The sequence below is a fragment of the Osmerus mordax genome, chromosome 22, assembly GCF_038355195.1.
Source record: "Osmerus mordax isolate fOsmMor3 chromosome 22, fOsmMor3.pri, whole genome shotgun sequence".
NCBI lineage: Eukaryota > Metazoa > Chordata > Actinopteri > Osmeriformes > Osmeridae > Osmerus > Osmerus mordax.
The window spans coordinates 8,911,518-8,928,451 of record NC_090071.1 but is presented as its reverse complement, the minus strand read 5'-3'; the positions used below and the strand labels follow the sequence as shown (position 1 = coordinate 8,928,451).

General features: G+C 45.9%; 3 protein-coding genes across 3 annotated transcripts in view; all 3 read right to left on the bottom strand.

Annotated features, from left to right (window-relative positions):
- Window positions 1-2,061: 2,061 nt before the first annotated feature.
- LOC136966284 (thymosin beta-11) lies at window positions 2,062-3,561 on the bottom strand. Its single transcript, XM_067260756.1, has 3 exons — window positions 3,488-3,561; window positions 2,439-2,551; window positions 2,062-2,212 (listed from the first exon to the last, which is right to left on the bottom strand). Exons 2-3 carry the CDS (start codon window positions 2,536-2,538, stop codon window positions 2,181-2,183), a joined length of 132 nt encoding a protein of 43 aa, XP_067116857.1. The 5' UTR covers window positions 2,539-2,551; window positions 3,488-3,561; the 3' UTR covers window positions 2,062-2,180.
- A 549-nt stretch (window positions 3,562-4,110) lies between these two features.
- On the bottom strand, window positions 4,111-10,406 carry LOC136966282 (ribose-phosphate pyrophosphokinase 2). Its single transcript, XM_067260753.1, has 7 exons — window positions 10,153-10,406; window positions 8,104-8,287; window positions 6,909-7,007; window positions 6,668-6,792; window positions 5,997-6,170; window positions 5,703-5,862; window positions 4,111-5,511 (listed from the first exon to the last, which is right to left on the bottom strand). Exons 1-7 carry the CDS (start codon window positions 10,272-10,274, stop codon window positions 5,419-5,421), a joined length of 957 nt encoding a protein of 318 aa, XP_067116854.1. The 5' UTR covers window positions 10,275-10,406; the 3' UTR covers window positions 4,111-5,418.
- Window positions 10,407-13,095: 2,689 nt separating this feature from the next.
- Window positions 13,096-16,934, bottom strand: part of LOC136966098 (FERM and PDZ domain-containing protein 4-like) — a 37,878-nt gene continuing 34,039 nt past the window's right edge. The window contains exon 16 of the mRNA XM_067260477.1: window positions 13,096-16,827. Coding sequence (XP_067116578.1) covers window positions 13,619-16,827 — 3,209 coding nt within the window. The 3' untranslated portion in view covers window positions 13,096-13,618. The remainder of the gene's footprint in view (window positions 16,828-16,934) is intronic.

The following is a 16,934-nucleotide window of genomic DNA, read 5'->3' as shown; positions in this document are numbered from 1 at the left end:
CATGCGCGTGAGGTGTGTGAGGCGGCGTGAGAATGAGGGCGAGGCCCTAGCCTGCTCTGCCCCTCAGCAGTGTGCATGCCTCTCCTTGCACCCTCCCCCCTCCTCCCTACAGATTAATGTCTTATTAAGAGTAACTGACTAAACACCAATCCACTTACAGTGACGTGCAATTATCACACTGTGTTCTGAAATCAAACACACTAGACAAACATGAATTGGGATTAGTCGGGTCTATGTTACCACACTATTCAGAATCAAAGTAAGATTATTTGGTAAATCTTTAAATTACTTTATGAACAGTGTATATAAAAAAATGACATGTTTTATTTTTTATGTTGTTTTACAAAACTTGACAAGAATTCATGTTTATGAGAGTCATGACTTGATAGATGTTTTGTGGCACACAGCACTAAGTATCTACATTTGGACTGGTCTACATGCAGCTAAATTGTAGGAGATATCTAATGGCCCCATTCTTGTTCTCTCTCCATCTGTTAGAGGGAATTGGTCTCACACACATCTACAGCAGATGTTATCAGTGATGTCATGATAATGCCATTAGGCTTTGCAGACCAGTGCTAATTCAAGCACAAGGCTGTTTGGCCACACAAATCCTTGTCTGACTCACACACTGTAGGCCACCTTATGTGGACATGTGACTGCAACCCACTCTGTCAACCTCTATCTTGCTGTCTTTGTCTATCTTATCAACGTGTCCCCTAACAACATATATACGAATGAGACTGAGAGTCGATGAGAGCATGCGCTTCCTGAATGACAGATTTGAAAGCAACACATACGTTAAACTCAGGTTCACTGGTCGTGAGCGTGTGTGGGTGAGCGAGATATCAATAGCAATAGGATCTACTTTTTGCTGAGTTTGAGATTCACCTTGTCCATGTCAGGTGTACAGTACAAGGCCTTATTGTTAAGACTCACAACAATCCCTTTGGAACTGCAGAAAGCTTTGTCCTCGCAGGAGCTGAGCGTCACACATGTAGAGAAAAGCCCCTGATAAGCCACTCAAAGGTGCAAGCAGGCGGACGGGTCATCTGGTGTGAGCAGTAGTTTGAAACTGGTTTGGCTCGCTTTGTACCAGTGTAACTATGATCAAAATCTGAAACGGCACAAATATGAAGATACCCACTGCAATGAAACCGATTCATCTGCAGATTTTTACTGTGACCCAATCACCGTTCAGTGTGTTTTCACTGAGACACGAAATTCTCTTTGGATGTCTGTGTGTCCTTGACTGATGTTTGACATTCACACCTCTTATGTGGTCAGTGAAAAAAGTGTGTCGCAATACACCTTCATAATAACAAATTATTTTTTATTACAACATTTGACTGGTTTCCATAATTGGTAATGGTTTGCAGCAGAATAACTTGACTTTTGGGACTTAACAAAACTCCAAATAATTTGATCTACTGACGAAAGTCAATGCATGGAAACAATTTCCAGTATTTACCTTTCCTAATTACGAGACAGGGTGCAAACACAGATAAGCTATCCCAAATCACATTGAAAAAATGGGTCAAAATACCATACATTTGCAAAAATATCAACGTCAATTAAGTCCATACAAGTATCTCCCAGAACTAGATGGATTCCATTTTACATCCTCGCTTCGATAAAAAAAAATATTGGACAGAAAACGGTGTTAATCAATGGGTATAATGTTTTACCAGCTTAAAAACAAAAAAAGTTGTGCATTCCGAAACAGAAAATTAAAAAAGCCGGACACCATAGTTTGGCGCGTGTTACAGGTCGACAGAAGCCACAAAAGGAAATTGGATGTCGAGAGTGTTGAGCTTCCTGGGTCGGAGGCCACACCCCCTTCCCTTAACCATCTCTTCGGCCTGTTGATGTCTGGGAGCTCACACCATGGGGACCATCCACCACACGGCTCCCCCCCCCCCCCCCCCCCCCCCTCACGGTGGCAACACTTCCTCATCTCCAGCATCGATAGGCCAGGTCATCATTAACCCTTCTAGATGGTGGTGTTGGGCTGAGGGTCAGGGCCTGGGCCTGGTCATGAAATTCATCCACTCAAAGTGCAGCTTTGTTTTTTTTGTTTTCTTATAATTTCGGTTACAAAGTTATACAGCTAAAATAAGTGACTGAAAAGAAGGCAATGCGGGAGGAGGGGGTGTACAGTGCATGACGAGGGACAATCTTCACGAAGACGCCTGCTTCTCCTGTTCAATGGCTGCGAAGAGAGAGGAAAAAGAGGACAGTCAGAATGCTGCTGTTGAATATTCACCTAAAAGACCATGCTCTGTGCACCTGAAATATCAATTCATCATTTAATTTATCTATGTAAACATAATTAAACCTTTACAAATAGGACTAGGCCCCTATCACTCCCTCTGACTGGAAATAATGTCCATATGCCAGTCACTATAAATCTGTCTATTACATAACTGCAGCCTTACTTTCTTTTGAGGGCAGGGGATTTTTCTCCTGCGTCTCAGTCTTCTTCAGCTTCGTCTTGTCGAAGCTGGTAACCTCCTCGAGATTTGGCTTGTCAGACATGATTGAAGAGTGTCTGTCAAAGAAATGTAACCGTGTTAATTGTGCGCAGCCACGCAGATTTCTTAAAGTGCGCAACTACAGAGCTTCTCCAAACGTGTGAGGCTTTGAGCTTACATTCTTTTGTTCTGAGGCAGAGCCTTGTTCGATTCGACTGTCGTCCTTTTAACTAATTCAGCGGCAATGTCCCAGATAGGGGAACAAAACCGCACCCCTGATGAATAGCGGTCGATATGCTCAAAAATGTTCATTTACATAACAATGCAAGTTCCCATGCTGAGAACCTCGAAAAAAAAACACCATGTCGGTTGGCTGTGTGTAACAATATATCCAACCATTGCACCCAATAATAATTGAGATATTATATATCTACACATCTTAAAGCTCATGGGATTCGATTCCACGTGCATGCGCAAAGATTTGGACATTCACTTGTCACGTCGCCTCCCTTGGGCAGCCTGGAGTGCAATCTGAGGAACCACCGCCCTGATTGCCATTCTTCTCCTACACTGGGCTATAAGTTCAAACGAAACAGATCCAAACACTAATTTGCGATACCGAATGATATTTCGCCGTGAAGTATGATCTGAAAAGCACTGTGGGCATTTCAGAGCATCTGGCTAAGCCAATAGACTGCATCTCCACTACAAAGAATGACAAAGGATATACTGACATGGTGAGCTCTCTCTGCTAAACTTTATATTATCATGCGTCGAATCATCTGTTTTCAGACTACAAGTACAATTTCAGCCAAAATAGAGCTGAATTAATAAAAATATCGAATTGCATTCTTTGTCCTTGGTGGCATTTGTCAATAAACGCATACAGCCCTTAATATTAAGAATTGTACGCACTATGCTCATTTTTCTAGCAAAATATCAGTCCAATCAACAAATTAAAAAAAATGTAATTTGTGTTCCAGTTTGAATAAAAAGTCAGAAAATGTGCTTACCGAAGTTTGACTTGTAAGTCAGTGGTAGTTCACTAGTCTTTGCGTTGCAGCAGTGTATCGCGCCTCTGCGCAAGCATAGGCTATATACCCTATGACAAAGCCTGACGTCACCGTTTAGCTCCCATCTTTAGTTTCCTCGTCATTCAAGTGCTAGTGAAATAACAATGTTCATGATTACATAGAATTGGTCTACTTTTAATGTTTTGTTATATATCCATATAGTATTCACCTTTCTTCTGAATTTAAGTCTACACGCGTATGAACTGTTTTATTCTTCGTCATAACATTCATAGTCGAGGTCCAGGAACATGCAGCAGCGTGTCAAATGTATGCCACCTGGTGGCTGGTTGGGATCATCACCACAACAAATCCACGTCAAGAGACGCTAATTATAATAGAACCTTCCAAGTTGCATTTCTATGCAAACAGTGTCTGTGTTTGTCTTTAATTTGCAATAACTGGAAATTATAACCAAAACGGGATCCATCAATCAGGAGACCCTTAGTGTAAACACCGTCGCCCGTTCTCTGCATGTCGAAGCATTGAACAGCCACATCTACACCCATGAAGGGCTTTAACACTAAAATAGACCAACGACACAAATTAAAGACACTGAGCCTGGATGAGTAAGTCATTGCCAAAGCTTTATTGTCAATGATAATGTAAAAAAAAAAAAGAAGTGGCTTCATGCCAACCATTTCTCTCTAAGCTAAACCGTTAAGATTCATTTAAGGGAAAATAAACAGCAATGACACATCACAGAACATTATGACATTGCGAGAATTAACTTAAGCTTTTATATGTTCACTATCCCCTCAATACATCAGTGAAATATAACTACTAAACCAAGAAGACAAATATTAAGACTTAAAACATATTCATGACCTTTTGGGATGTACAACCATAAACATTCTAAAAGAAAATTTAACTTGAACAGTAATATTAAAGGTTGTGTTTAAAGGTAAGTAACAATCAGTGGATATTTCTTTATCTTCATCAAGGAAAAGGATGATGAATCAAAACAGGGGGGAATGTTGCAGTGGGTGCCTCCTAACACTAGGGGGGGCTGAAACGCCAGGGAAAAGATTGGTGAGGTGACATGACGAAGAAATGTGTTACTCTTGTTAAAATAAAATAAATCCATGGCTCAAAACTAAAAAGGTTGCAGAACATGTAGCAAAAGTTTAAGAATTTACAGTCCCCGGGAGAAGTGCCACATCAGCGAGATTTACATTCAGCCGTTGATGAAAAGCCTTTTCCTTCTCCCTCTAAACCCTGCAGTATATTCATATATCCGTGAATACATAGTAAGGAGAAGCACATACTCTAAATGCAATATTGCATTATTTGACTTTTGTCTGACTTTCAGCTGCATATGGCAGCTCTCTGAACCTAGTAACCCAGTTTGAATACTCCTGGTATTTAGTGGCAAAAGAGCGAACCTTGAGGACATAGAAAGGTGCATCGCTGAACAAGAGTAATCCATCTCACAGGACAGAGCCGACAGAGGGGAAAATCAATGATGGCGACACAGATGGCCAGCTTCATTTACGACGACGTGGACAACATGATCTACAATCAAAGGAACATGACAAGGCAACAGACCCTTTGGTTAAAGTGACAACCACGCCCTGGATGTCTCAAGGCTTGCAAAACACGTGCTGGAAAACAATACAATGCTACAACATAAACTAACACGGTACACATTAAATGAAAACTTGTTGGTCTTCGAAGACATTTATTGTGTCTTTTGGTGTGGAATGTCCGAGGTTGATTGTGTGGCGTGACCTTTCAGCGCTGGCCACGTGCAAATGGCCCAAAAAAGTGTCCGGATTGAAGGACTTCTGAATACTTGTGGCTGAAGTTGTGGGCTGATTGGACTTAGAAGTGAGAGGTCACGTGACCTTCGGCTGTCTCCTGCCTCTGATTCTTCACAAGGGCACGTGGCTGAAGAGGTAGGATACAGACTCGCCATTGTGGGTCCTCCTGATGGCCTCAGCCAGGATCATGGATATATCTATCACCTAAGAGGCACAAACGCCATTAGCTGGACAGTGATGGTCATTTTAGGGTAAATGCATTTCACATTCTAAATTCTATAATCTGGGAAATCTCGACGGCGGTACCTTTGCCGACCAAAACGTCCCGGGAAGCGTGATAGATCACTTGCAAATGCACGAAACACGATGTCAGAAAAGAAGGAAAGAGGGGTTACCTGTATCTTGGGACAGGACTTCATCTTCTCTTCCTGGGGGATGGTGTTGGTCACGACCACAGCCTCAAAGGGGGCGTTGTTGATGCGCGAGATGGCCGGCCCCGAGAATATGCCGTGCGTGAGGATGGCGTAGACCTTTATGGCTCCGGCATCGATGAGCCTAGGAAGACAAGCGTGTAAGATATGGATGGATGAAGCATTGAGAGAGTAAACAGGAAAGCTTGAGCAGGAAAAGCAGGATAGGACGGGCAGGGCAAGACAGGTAGGGGAAACAAGACCAGACTCGGAACTGACTTGTCGGCGGCATGGCAGATGGTGCCGCAGGTGTCGGCCATGTCGTCCACCAGGATGGCCACGCGGTCCTTCACGTCCCCGACCAGGACCATGCGGTCCACCTCGTTGGCCTTCTTCCTCTCCTTGTGGATGAGGGCAAACTCCACATTCAGACGGTCGGCGATGGATGTAACACTGAGGGAGGGAGGGAAAAACTTGACTGACTCGCTCTAGCATACCCTTTAACAGTGTGATAAATCTCAGGGGCGAGGCAAGGAGTTCAGAAAAAAAAATAGAGATGTAACTACAGTAGCAATGGGGAATGGCCCATGTCATCAGGAATTTAGGCAGAAATCTAAGGCTTATCTCACTGGGCCAAGAACGAGTGGGCTATAGACAAAGGAGCTATTCACTGCTGACCTCCACGCGTGCACCTACCTCCAAGATGGTTATTCTGCTACTGTCTTCACCTCTAACCGTGAACCGGTTAACGCCACCATTAAACCGTTTACCGGTAAACGCCACCATTCAAACTGTCTAAGCCTCTCTACTGGGGGCTTTCTACATTTCAGGCTAAACTGAGTAATACAATTGCAGCATGAAGGCTACAAACATTTTGAGGCAGCTGGTATCCTTAGTCGACTTCCTATTGTGCTAACAACTCTGAACTTCTTCTCTGGTGCACCAGTTACCGTTTGGCTCCACCTGCATCTGGAGATACAATGATGCAGTTTTTCCACTCTGGAATGTTCTCCCGGATCCACTGGAGGACGGCCGGCTCCGCATACAGGTTGTCCACGGCGATGTCAAAGAATCCCTGGAGAGCGACAGAAAAGAGGTGAATGAGCACAGCAGCAGGCAAATGGCCTCGTACATTAGCATGTGGGTGCTATCGAACAACAAAAGGAGAACCGTTGTGTGACCAGGGCTCACCTGAATCTGTGAGGCGTGGAGGTCCATGGTGATGATGTGGTCAGCTCCGGCCACAGACAGCATGTTGGCCACGAGCTTGGCCGAGATGGGAGCACGACTCTAAAAGCCACAGATGGAGATACATGGAGTCAGATTTACTGTTGGCAACACGGCAAGTCCTCATGTTCTGCAGGTAACGACGAGCCGCTGTGTTTGAACTGAAAGGTTTAAGAGAAGCAGAAGGATTCGTAAGGAGTGTCAACCTTCAGGCACGTTCTTTTCTCTGCGACTTTGACCGATACGTTTCTTCATCCTTCATTCACCCAATTGCTAATATCAAATAAGACTAGGTAAAAAAATATCAAGCGTACAATATGCCACAAATGCATTTCAGAATGTCAGGTTAAACGTACAAATACGCTATAAGGGATTTATTGGGAACGGAACAGTACATTCTAGAGCTGAGAATGAGAATGTGGGTCATCAGCATCACTGACTGAGAGAGCCTTTGACTCTGACATGTTGCACCTTCATGCGATCGGGGGGAGGGTGCTTCCCTATGTGTAGGTCTCACCTAGTTCAAATCATTTTGTATTCAACGACAGCGAGAAGGGCAACACTGTGCAGCCTTTTGTATTCAACAGGCCTTTGCAGGGGGGGGACTTCAGCTGCCTCTGAACTTTCTCTGCTGCGCTGGTCACAGTAGCACGACAACTGAAGCAATTTGAGACAATCATTTACAAGATAAGCGGGCCATGAACTATTTTGCCCTGGGTCATAATGTCTGACATTTCTGACGTTTTTTATGACGAGTCAACAGCAGCCTACTCACTCAGAGTGCTCCCATACAGATGCTTCAAATTCACACCTGATGAGCTCATGCGGGCCCTAATCCACTATTATGTGTTGTTGACAACACATTAATCAGCTAGCCACTGTAATTGCGATGTTGTTGCTATACACTTAAGCGGTTGAGATATTATTGTTGCACCGTAGTATTATCGTAGTAGCCGGCCGTATTATTTGTGTTCACCGTGCCTGGTAGCTGAGTCGTGTTGACCTTGCGATGCGGCTAAAAGATACTGTTCCTTGACTCTGACCAGCGCAAGGCTGGAGAACCATTCACTCCTTCCTATTTCCCCATTGGCCCTTGGTGTGCTTCAGGGGGTTCTAATGGGGCTTGTCCGTGGTCCTAATGTTCCCCCCCTGTGTTTACCTTGTCTTTCTTGTCCTGTCGGGCATAAGGGAAGCAGGGGATGACGGCGGTGACCCGGGACGAGGAGGCGATCTTGCAGGCGTTGATCATGATGAGCAGCTCCATCAGGTTGTCGTTGATCTCCCCGCAGCCGCTCTGCACGATGTACACGTCCTCGCCGCGCACGCTCTCCCCGATCTCCACGCTGGGCCCACGGACAGAACACGGGTCAGCGGGACGGTCAACGGCGGCATTACACACAGCACCTCGCTGGTGTGCCGGGCACAAGCGGGACTAAATCTAAGCCCTTTGGTCCACTGAAAATGTTACAAACTGGACTGTGTATATGAACACAGTTTGCTGAAAATGCAGTTACCTTGGCTCGGTTTCGTACTAATTAACACTCTCTGTGTGTACTAAAGACTAGTTTGAATGTAACATTCAATCTAACGGCAAATAAATGACAAAAGAAGCATTCTAAAAAGTCACTTATTAAACCGACATGGAAATTGTCATTCAATACAACCACACCTTGACCCTCATTGTACGTGACAACCAACAAAAGAAAAGGTCACGCCAGAAGAACACTTTGAAAACATTGGAAGCTCGCTGTGGAAAAAATAATGCCAAAAACGTCCAGCATCTTCAGTGTCAACACGGACAATAGCATTACCATAACATTACTTTCGAATTGCTGCATGAGCACTTGATGATGGTACTGTTTGCATAGGTGACTACAGGACGTGTGACCTTACTCACAAGGGCCCTATTCTGTGGGTGTCCTCATTATCATGTACGCAAGCACAGCTAGTCAAATGCGAGAATACCACCGCACACAGGCCTGGGTTCACTATACACTGATGACCTGGCATTTGAATGTCATAGACCTCAAAAGTGAAAAGGTAGGGCACGTGTGAAACATTCCAGTGCCCCCTCCCCCATCCACCTCTGCATGTCATGTGATCCTCTGACAAAGGGGTTGCAAGTCTGGTTTGTAACACTCCCAACACAAGCAATGGGTAAATCACGCATGGGAATAAACAATGTGGGCACATAAGGTCACAGTTTACATCAAAGCCTCATATTAAAGAGAACATTTTACTTTAATCCAAATGCGGTGTTCTTTTACTGCCCCGCCATAGCTTAAGTATTTTTGGGAAAATCAAATATTGTTGAATTTTTTTTCCGAGTGCGTGTGAAAAAATCATTGTGAATTAAGGGAGTTCAAGGTTGAGATTCTGATTCTTTGTTATTGTCTACTGTTCAGTCAGCGCTACTTTCTCACTCATAAACAAACTCGACCTCTGAGGCAACTCATGGGAAAGGCCTTGGAATCCTCTCAACTTTTAGATAAAGACTATTTTGTCTGATTGATAACATTTTCCGGAACCTCTAACACAAATTACATACCACACGTATTTAAGTGTGCTCTACAACATTGCTGTTTATCTAAGTCGACGTGCCTCTGCTGAAGCGTCTTCACTGAAGACAGATTGAATGCATGTGATATCTTTTTACAAAGTACCTAACGTGAGTAACGGTCTCAAGTCTTTACAAGACACAAAATGGCTCGTTATCATTTAACAAACGTTTACTTAAAACAAAAACAATGTTCCGGTTAACATACTTAAAACAAATGCAAAGAGGAGGCAAGCTGTCTGAAAAAAGTGTTTACATGCGGACTACTAAGCGTCACAAGTGTTGTGCTTTGAGTGGGATGCTGCAATAACAACAATCCGTGTACGTTTAACTATATATACAGTGTGGTATTAAGCTAGGAAGAAAAATGGGCACGACCACACACCATCGTTACCTAAAATGACTGCATGAATCATTCCCCACGGAGATGGAGATTCAGTTTCACGCGTTGACTTGCTAACTAGCTCGCCGACACATTTGCGCGCATACGCTGCTATGCGCGCACATGTGTCTAACGCGGCTATACGCTAGCTAACTAAACAAGATCTTTATAAGCTTAGCTTAGAGCAAGGTATTAAACTGGCTTCGGTAACATACGAAAAACAATCCTTACAGGGAAACAAGATACGTATGGCAATTCGTTAAACATACCATGTTTCTTGATTGCTGAATTTCTTCGTTATCACTTTTCCCAATTCCAGTCCGAGTCGATCTGCTACTTTCTGTGATAAATCGTGGTGGGAGCTCCCACTGAAAAGCACGATGTTGGGCATGTCCGAAATAAGTGTACACTTTAGTTTTACAAGAGTAGATATGTCGATGTAATGCTTCCCCCAAATGATGGGTTAAGTCTAAAAGTATAAGGTTATTGCAGCTGCCTTTGCATTTCAGTTGTGCATGGGAGGATAGACGTAAGCAGGGTGAAGCCAACCTCAAAGAGATTTCATTTCCGGTTGATTTCTTACATTTTTCAAAATAAAGGTTATGACAAGGCAACAGTACCTAGTTTCCCAAATAAACAAATTACAGTAAATAAAAAACAGCAATACATTGTTATTGAGATGTATTTCATTTATTAAATCAACTGTCAATGTAGTAAGTATGTTTTGGTTCAAATTGTAATGGTGAGAATACCAGCTCCTGTGCTCTCTCATCATGGTGAAATTGATTTAGAAAGGTAAAATAAAATAAAAAGAATATGCAATAATAGTGCTACGTTCACGATCAACACTGGTAAAGGAAGTATCTTACCTGGCCTCCAGTCACAATGAGATAACAGTTGTCTCTGTCTGTAGGCTGAAGAAACTAGCTGATGTGGCCTCACAACATGGGGGTGAAATGGATTCAACAGGGTGAAGGGTATCAAAATATGTTTAACTACAGCTTATATTCATGTTGACTGTGGAGGAATAAATAGTGGAGTTTGGATCCTCAATTTGTGAGGCTGAGAAAAAATGTCTTGTGTTTATACATCTTTTTTTATACATATGTCTCTGATTTCATAGTGTGTCCGCTGACTATTCAGTTTGCATTGCAACTACAAATGATTTAATGGCAGCTAAATTTAATTTATGAACCTGAACTAATCTATTCAAGCCAAGTGAACAAGTTCATTCCCAGCGTGATGCATCTCACGTGACATCAGTCAGACAGGGAAGGCATCTCCAGTGAATTAACAGAGGTCTGTGTGAGTGCATAAAAAGGGACTTGAGGTATCAGATGACTACAATCTTGCAGAAAAGTCAAGTGAGGAGGGGCTCCAACAAGGACCTAGATAAAAGATTTGACTTTGTTCAAATTGTTTTTCACTTACATTTTCAAAACAACCAAAATGTGTTTTTCCTATCAACCAAGAGAACTATATATTTTTTAGGAGATTCAATTATACACTAAATGTACAAAGTCATATAAACAGGAAAGCAAAAAACAATAATAGCATACAACAGCTATTTCCTCTTGACTTCCTTGAGAGCCATGCAGTGTCAGCTAAACACCCTGGTCGTGGAATGTCACAAGAGGACCAAAACATTTAGGTAGGTGTATCACTGTGGTCAACAAACAGTTCATGTCATGAAAAAAATGTTTTGTAGTGACATTGTCACCTTTATTTTCAGGTCCTCCCGTAACCCTGTGGGTATGGCTCACATACCCATCAATCAAGAGGTGATTCTGGCCAATGAAACTAATGCACTTCCGTAAGCAAAAATAGTAATGTCAGAGAATGTACTGTAGAATTGGGCTAAAGTAGTCCAGCAAAAGAAATAACTGCATTTCCTGTTTGGCGAACTTGCCTTCAAAATAAGAGCATAATGATGATTCGGTGGCACAATCCCCATCCATTAGACCACGGTAAAGAGTAAGTAATAAAAAAATATCTATCTCGTTATTAGTTCTAAGCTATAAAATAATAATAACAATAATAAGAAGAAAGGGTCAGATGGTCAAAGTCCATTTAAAAAATATGTTTTACAGTATGATACTATCTATTACACTATCATATATCTATTACATAAATATATATATATATATGTAAAATTTAAAATAAGAAAGCAATGCAAACGTGTGGTATTATGTATAAGCACACAATTTTAAGTTAGGAACCCTGACGTACAAAGTTGCGAAATAAATATTACAGTGCTAACAGGAAGTAACCTTCTTAAGATTGCTTGCAATGGCGAAAGTGCCTTGGTTTCATTGACCAGATTCATCCCGTGATTGATGGGTATGTGAGGCCCATTCACTGTGTTACAGAACATTACATTAAACGTTTGATATGAATGACATGGCATGATAATGACTTGTAAGCAGACTTCAGTAATACACCTACCTTAATTTTTCTGTCCTCTTGTGTCATTCCATGACTAGGGTGTGTGGTAGTGTATCTCACACTGAAAGGCTCTCAAGGAAGTCAAAATGAAATTCTAACTATTGCTCGTTGTAATTATATGTTTGTGACTTTGCGCATTCAGTAGATTGAGGTCTCTTATACATTTGATAACCTCTTAGTTGACAGTAAAAACACATGTTGGTTGTTCTTTAATGTAAGTGAAATTAAAAGTAATCAAAGTAACAACTCTTATCGGAGCCCGTCCTCACTTGATCTTTCTGTAAGAATGTAGTCATCTGATACCTCAAGTCCATTTTTATTCACTCACACAGACCTTTGTTAATTCACTGGAGATGCCCTCCCTATCTGACTGATGTCACATGAGATGCATCACGCTGTGAATTAACTTGTGCACTTGTTAGATTGTTGCACATTGAATAGATGAGTTCAGGTACATAAACTCCATTTAGCTGGAATTAAATTGTTTTAGTTGCAATACAAACCATACAACATCTGTGAAACATTTCTGTTAACCAATTGAGAATCCAGATTCAACCATTTATTCAACTGATGTCAACATGAGTAAAGACTGTAGTTAAACACCTTCTGTATCCATATAGGCATTATATGTGCCAACATTGTAACATATTTTGAAACATATTAGATAACTGCCAGTGAACACAATGGAATCAGAGACGTTATATGTAAAACATTTTAATAGGTTGAGGAACGCTGAAAAAAATATTGAGTGGCATTTAATATTGTAGTCAAAGGAACAAATGTATTGTTTTACATCGTGTACATAATAGATAGGGACAACATGGAGTCCAAATCTAAACACATCATTAAATAACTTAAAGATTAAACATAGCAAACTGTTTAAATGCTCTTGGATATTGACTTATATTTTAGAATCCTTTTCACTATATACTGTTTTATGCCCTCTCTATTTGTAAAAAAAAAGACACAAAAAGACACAAAAAACGAAATAAAAATACAGTAAGAGCGTGTCAGTTTGATGCTTGATCAATAGTATTGATAAAACCTCTCAGCGTTTGAACTTACTCTATATCATAAATAACATTTCAAAGAGTAAATAAAGTAGATCAGATGCCTGCCTACTAAATGACCTCTTGAAATGTCTATATTTAGGGAGTGTATGTACATTTTATTCATATAGAGTAAGTTATGCACAGGAAGAAGGATGTCATAGTAATATCACAAAGTTCTGAAACTGGATGGCTTAGCAAATGAGCTCGACACGAATCGATGCCTACAGCACAGACGCGTTTACTTGTTAAGCAGCGTTTTGAGGGAGCGGGTGAGCGCGTTGGCTATGGCCGCCATGGTACTGGAGTGACGGACCAGGGCTTTGACACTGTGTTCCCCGGGGGCTCCTATGGCTGCAGCCTCGGCTGCGCGCAGCAGACAGATGTAGTTCATGACCACCTCGTCCACCTTGGCCACCACCTCCCTCTGCTGCTGGGAAGCTGCTGGGCCGAGGCCCCTGACCAGGCACATGCAGGCCTCCGACAGGCAGCACAGCACCTGGAAGCTGCAGGTGACCGCCAGCAGCATGTCCTCGGGGCTTCCGTGGGCCTGGGACATCCTCCGGCACGCACGGCCCAGCTCCTTGGACTCGATGGAGAGCAGCTGCTTGTACTGGGACAGGTCCGAGACCTGGGGCATCTGGATGCCCCGGTCCCCCCTTCCGACGCTGGAGCGCACCAGGGCTATGAGCTCGCTGGCGTCCCGGCGCACCTCTGCGAATCCGGACGGATAGACGTACATGTGGTCCTTGAGGGCATTGATGCGCGCCAGGCGGTCGCTGAAGCTCATGTTGTCGAGGACCTCCCCGTACAGCTGGTCGCCGGCGGCGTCCAGGGCCGAGCCGCCCGGGCCCGGGCCGCAGGGAGACGGCGACTCATCCAGCTCGCCGCGACAGCGCCTGGGCCTCTCCACCTCCACCTCGACCTCGTCCTCCTCCGCCTGGCTCTTTCGCTTGAAGAAGCAGTAGCTAAAGGGTCCGTTGCACCTCCAGGGGCTGGTGTCCAGCTTCTGGGAGGCCTTCAGGTGTTTGGTGTCTTTGTGCAGGGGGAACACCACTGAGGCCCTCCTGCTGTCCCTGGTCCCAGCAGACCAGCAGGTGGTGTGGGAGGCCACGGAGCCCTGGGAGTAGCTCTTAGACAGCCTCTTTCTCGTGGGCCTCCTCTGCAGTTTGGACTCGCCCTGCTGCTGGGATGATATCTGCTGCTGGCTTCCGGTCCGGGATTTGTCAAAGAGAACCTCCACACTCCCAGAGCCGGCGGTCACACTGCTGGAGCTGCGCCTGAGCTCCCTGCCCCGCTGGAGGCTATTGGGGCGGGACTCGCCCTGACGGAAGGCGGGGTTGACGGCCTGGATGTGGTTCTGTCTGTACTGCGCGGTGGACTCCTGCTTTGGCACGATGCAATTTCTGGAGCTCATGTTCGCTTGCATTGGCAGAGGTGGCGGAGGGGGAGGAGGAGGAGGGGGAGGTGGCGGAGGGGCTAGGTTTGCGGTGGCCGCGACGCAGGTTCTAGCCTGCCTAGTAAAAGCCGATGGGTGGTCCCCCGCTCCCAGTGTCGTTCCCAGCGGCTCAGTGCGAGCTACACTAGGGGCGGTAGAGAAACAGAGAGAATCATTAAGAGCCTGCCGGACGGCATGCTTCGTCCTGCAGTCAGACTTTAGCCAGTCCTCTGGGTTGCTGACCTGGGACATGACACTCCGCGCTCTGGAGGGGGGGCGGCTGACGCCCCCCTCGCGGACGCCGTCCCTCTTACACAAGGACAGGAAGCGCTCGGGGTCGACGGCCCTCTCTAACTCGCACTCCATGCCGGAAAAGGAGCTCCTCCTCTCGGCGCTATTGTGCCTCACTTCAAGACTGTTGGTCGGTCTCTGAGCATGCAAGTCAGGACTGTTCTTCAGCTTGGCAGGCAGGGTGGCAGAGTGGTACGGCCGGGGGCTTTTGCTAGCCCGCTGTAGGGCGGCTGTATTGGGATTGGGGTTCCCTAGATTAGGGCTGAGGAAGGGGGAGGACGAGGGGGGCATGCAGGGACATCGGGCAATGGTGTTCCCTTTATTTCTGACCATCTCTATCAGCTGGGCGTTACTGGTAATGAACTTCCTCGAGTCTTTTTTCACCCCCCCGCCTCCCATGCCTGCACTGTGCAACTGGCCCCCTTGGTGCATCTGGCTTACTGTCAGGTAGTTAATCAACTGCCTATACGCTTCGCTCCCCTCCTTTTGGTTTACACCCCTTAAACAGGCTGGCTTGGCATGCAGATCATTGTGAAGGTTACTCCTTCTAGCAGTACCTGTGGTTTCTTTCATCTTGAGGTTCCGGACGGAGTCCTCTCTGCTGGGCTCTGACCCCGGAGGGTGAATGTTGGGCAGCATCTTCCGTAGGAGGGCGGGGTCCGCGTGGGGGTGGAGGTCCCTGCCCTGGGGGTTTTGGCCGGGAATGCCGTGTGGGGCCTTGTCCTCGTAGCTGAGGACCCTGAGGAGGGAGGTGGAGGAGCTGGATAGAGGGTGCTTTCCGTCAGGGACTATGAGGGGGGAGTCGGTGGGGGTGGGACAGGCACTGTGCCCCGGGCTGCAGCCTGCATCCAGAGAGGAACACAGCGAGCTCTGCAGGGAGCCGTGGCCTTCGCTGTGCAGGGTGGAGATTCTCTTGGCCAGGTGGTACTCACACAGCCGGGCCACGCCCTGCCTGGCCTGGGGCTGCTCTCCCGGCAGCTCCGTCTGCCCGGGGTCCCGCTGCTTCCTGGTGGGAGACGGTAAAGGAGGTGCCATCGGGTGCTCCTCCTCGCGTCCCAGAGCCGAGGCGCCGTCGCCACCGGTCGCCTCGCTCAGCTCCGCCGGCTCTCTGCGGTCAGCGGGGGGTGGAGGGCGGGGCAGGCTGCGATGGCCCCTCGGCACACTGTTCGAGCCGAGGCTTTCCGCCATGGAGTTGTCCCGAAGAGGAGGGGGCGGTCTCCTCTGAACGGTCTCACAGACGGAAGTGCGCTCCGCGTCAAGGTGGCCGCCGCCCCTGTGGCCCTCTCTCGTGCTGAACGTGTTGAACTTCCCGTTGGAGGAGTCGGACGACTTCCTGGGGCGCTTACCTGCCACGGAGTTGGGCCGTTTGATGGAAGCGGGGTTCAAGCGTGGCTCCGTGCCGTCGGTGCCCACCTGCATGTCCGTTTGGGAGGCGGGTCTAGGAGGCACGGGGGACGACCGTGGCCCTCCGTCCCGGTGTCGAGAGGGACTGTGGGGCTTCTTTTGGGTGGCGCCCGCCGACCTGGGCGAAGTGGGGAAATCGGTCTGCTCCTCGATCAGAGGCTGGTAGCCGTCCCGGGTGGCCATCATCAGCCGCACGGTGGTCTCGTTGAGCTTGTGGAGGGCCGCCTGCTCCGAGGTCTCCGTCATCTCGGAGGAGTTGGTCTCATTGCCTGAGTCAGAAGAAGATTCAGGACTGAAGGCTCGAGATATCAATACACCTACACGTAGCAGAGGAAATATAAAATGAACACTACTGTATATGACTGAAGGGGGCCGTTGAATAATATCCAATTCGAATGAAAGGACAAACATTACAGGCCTGGTG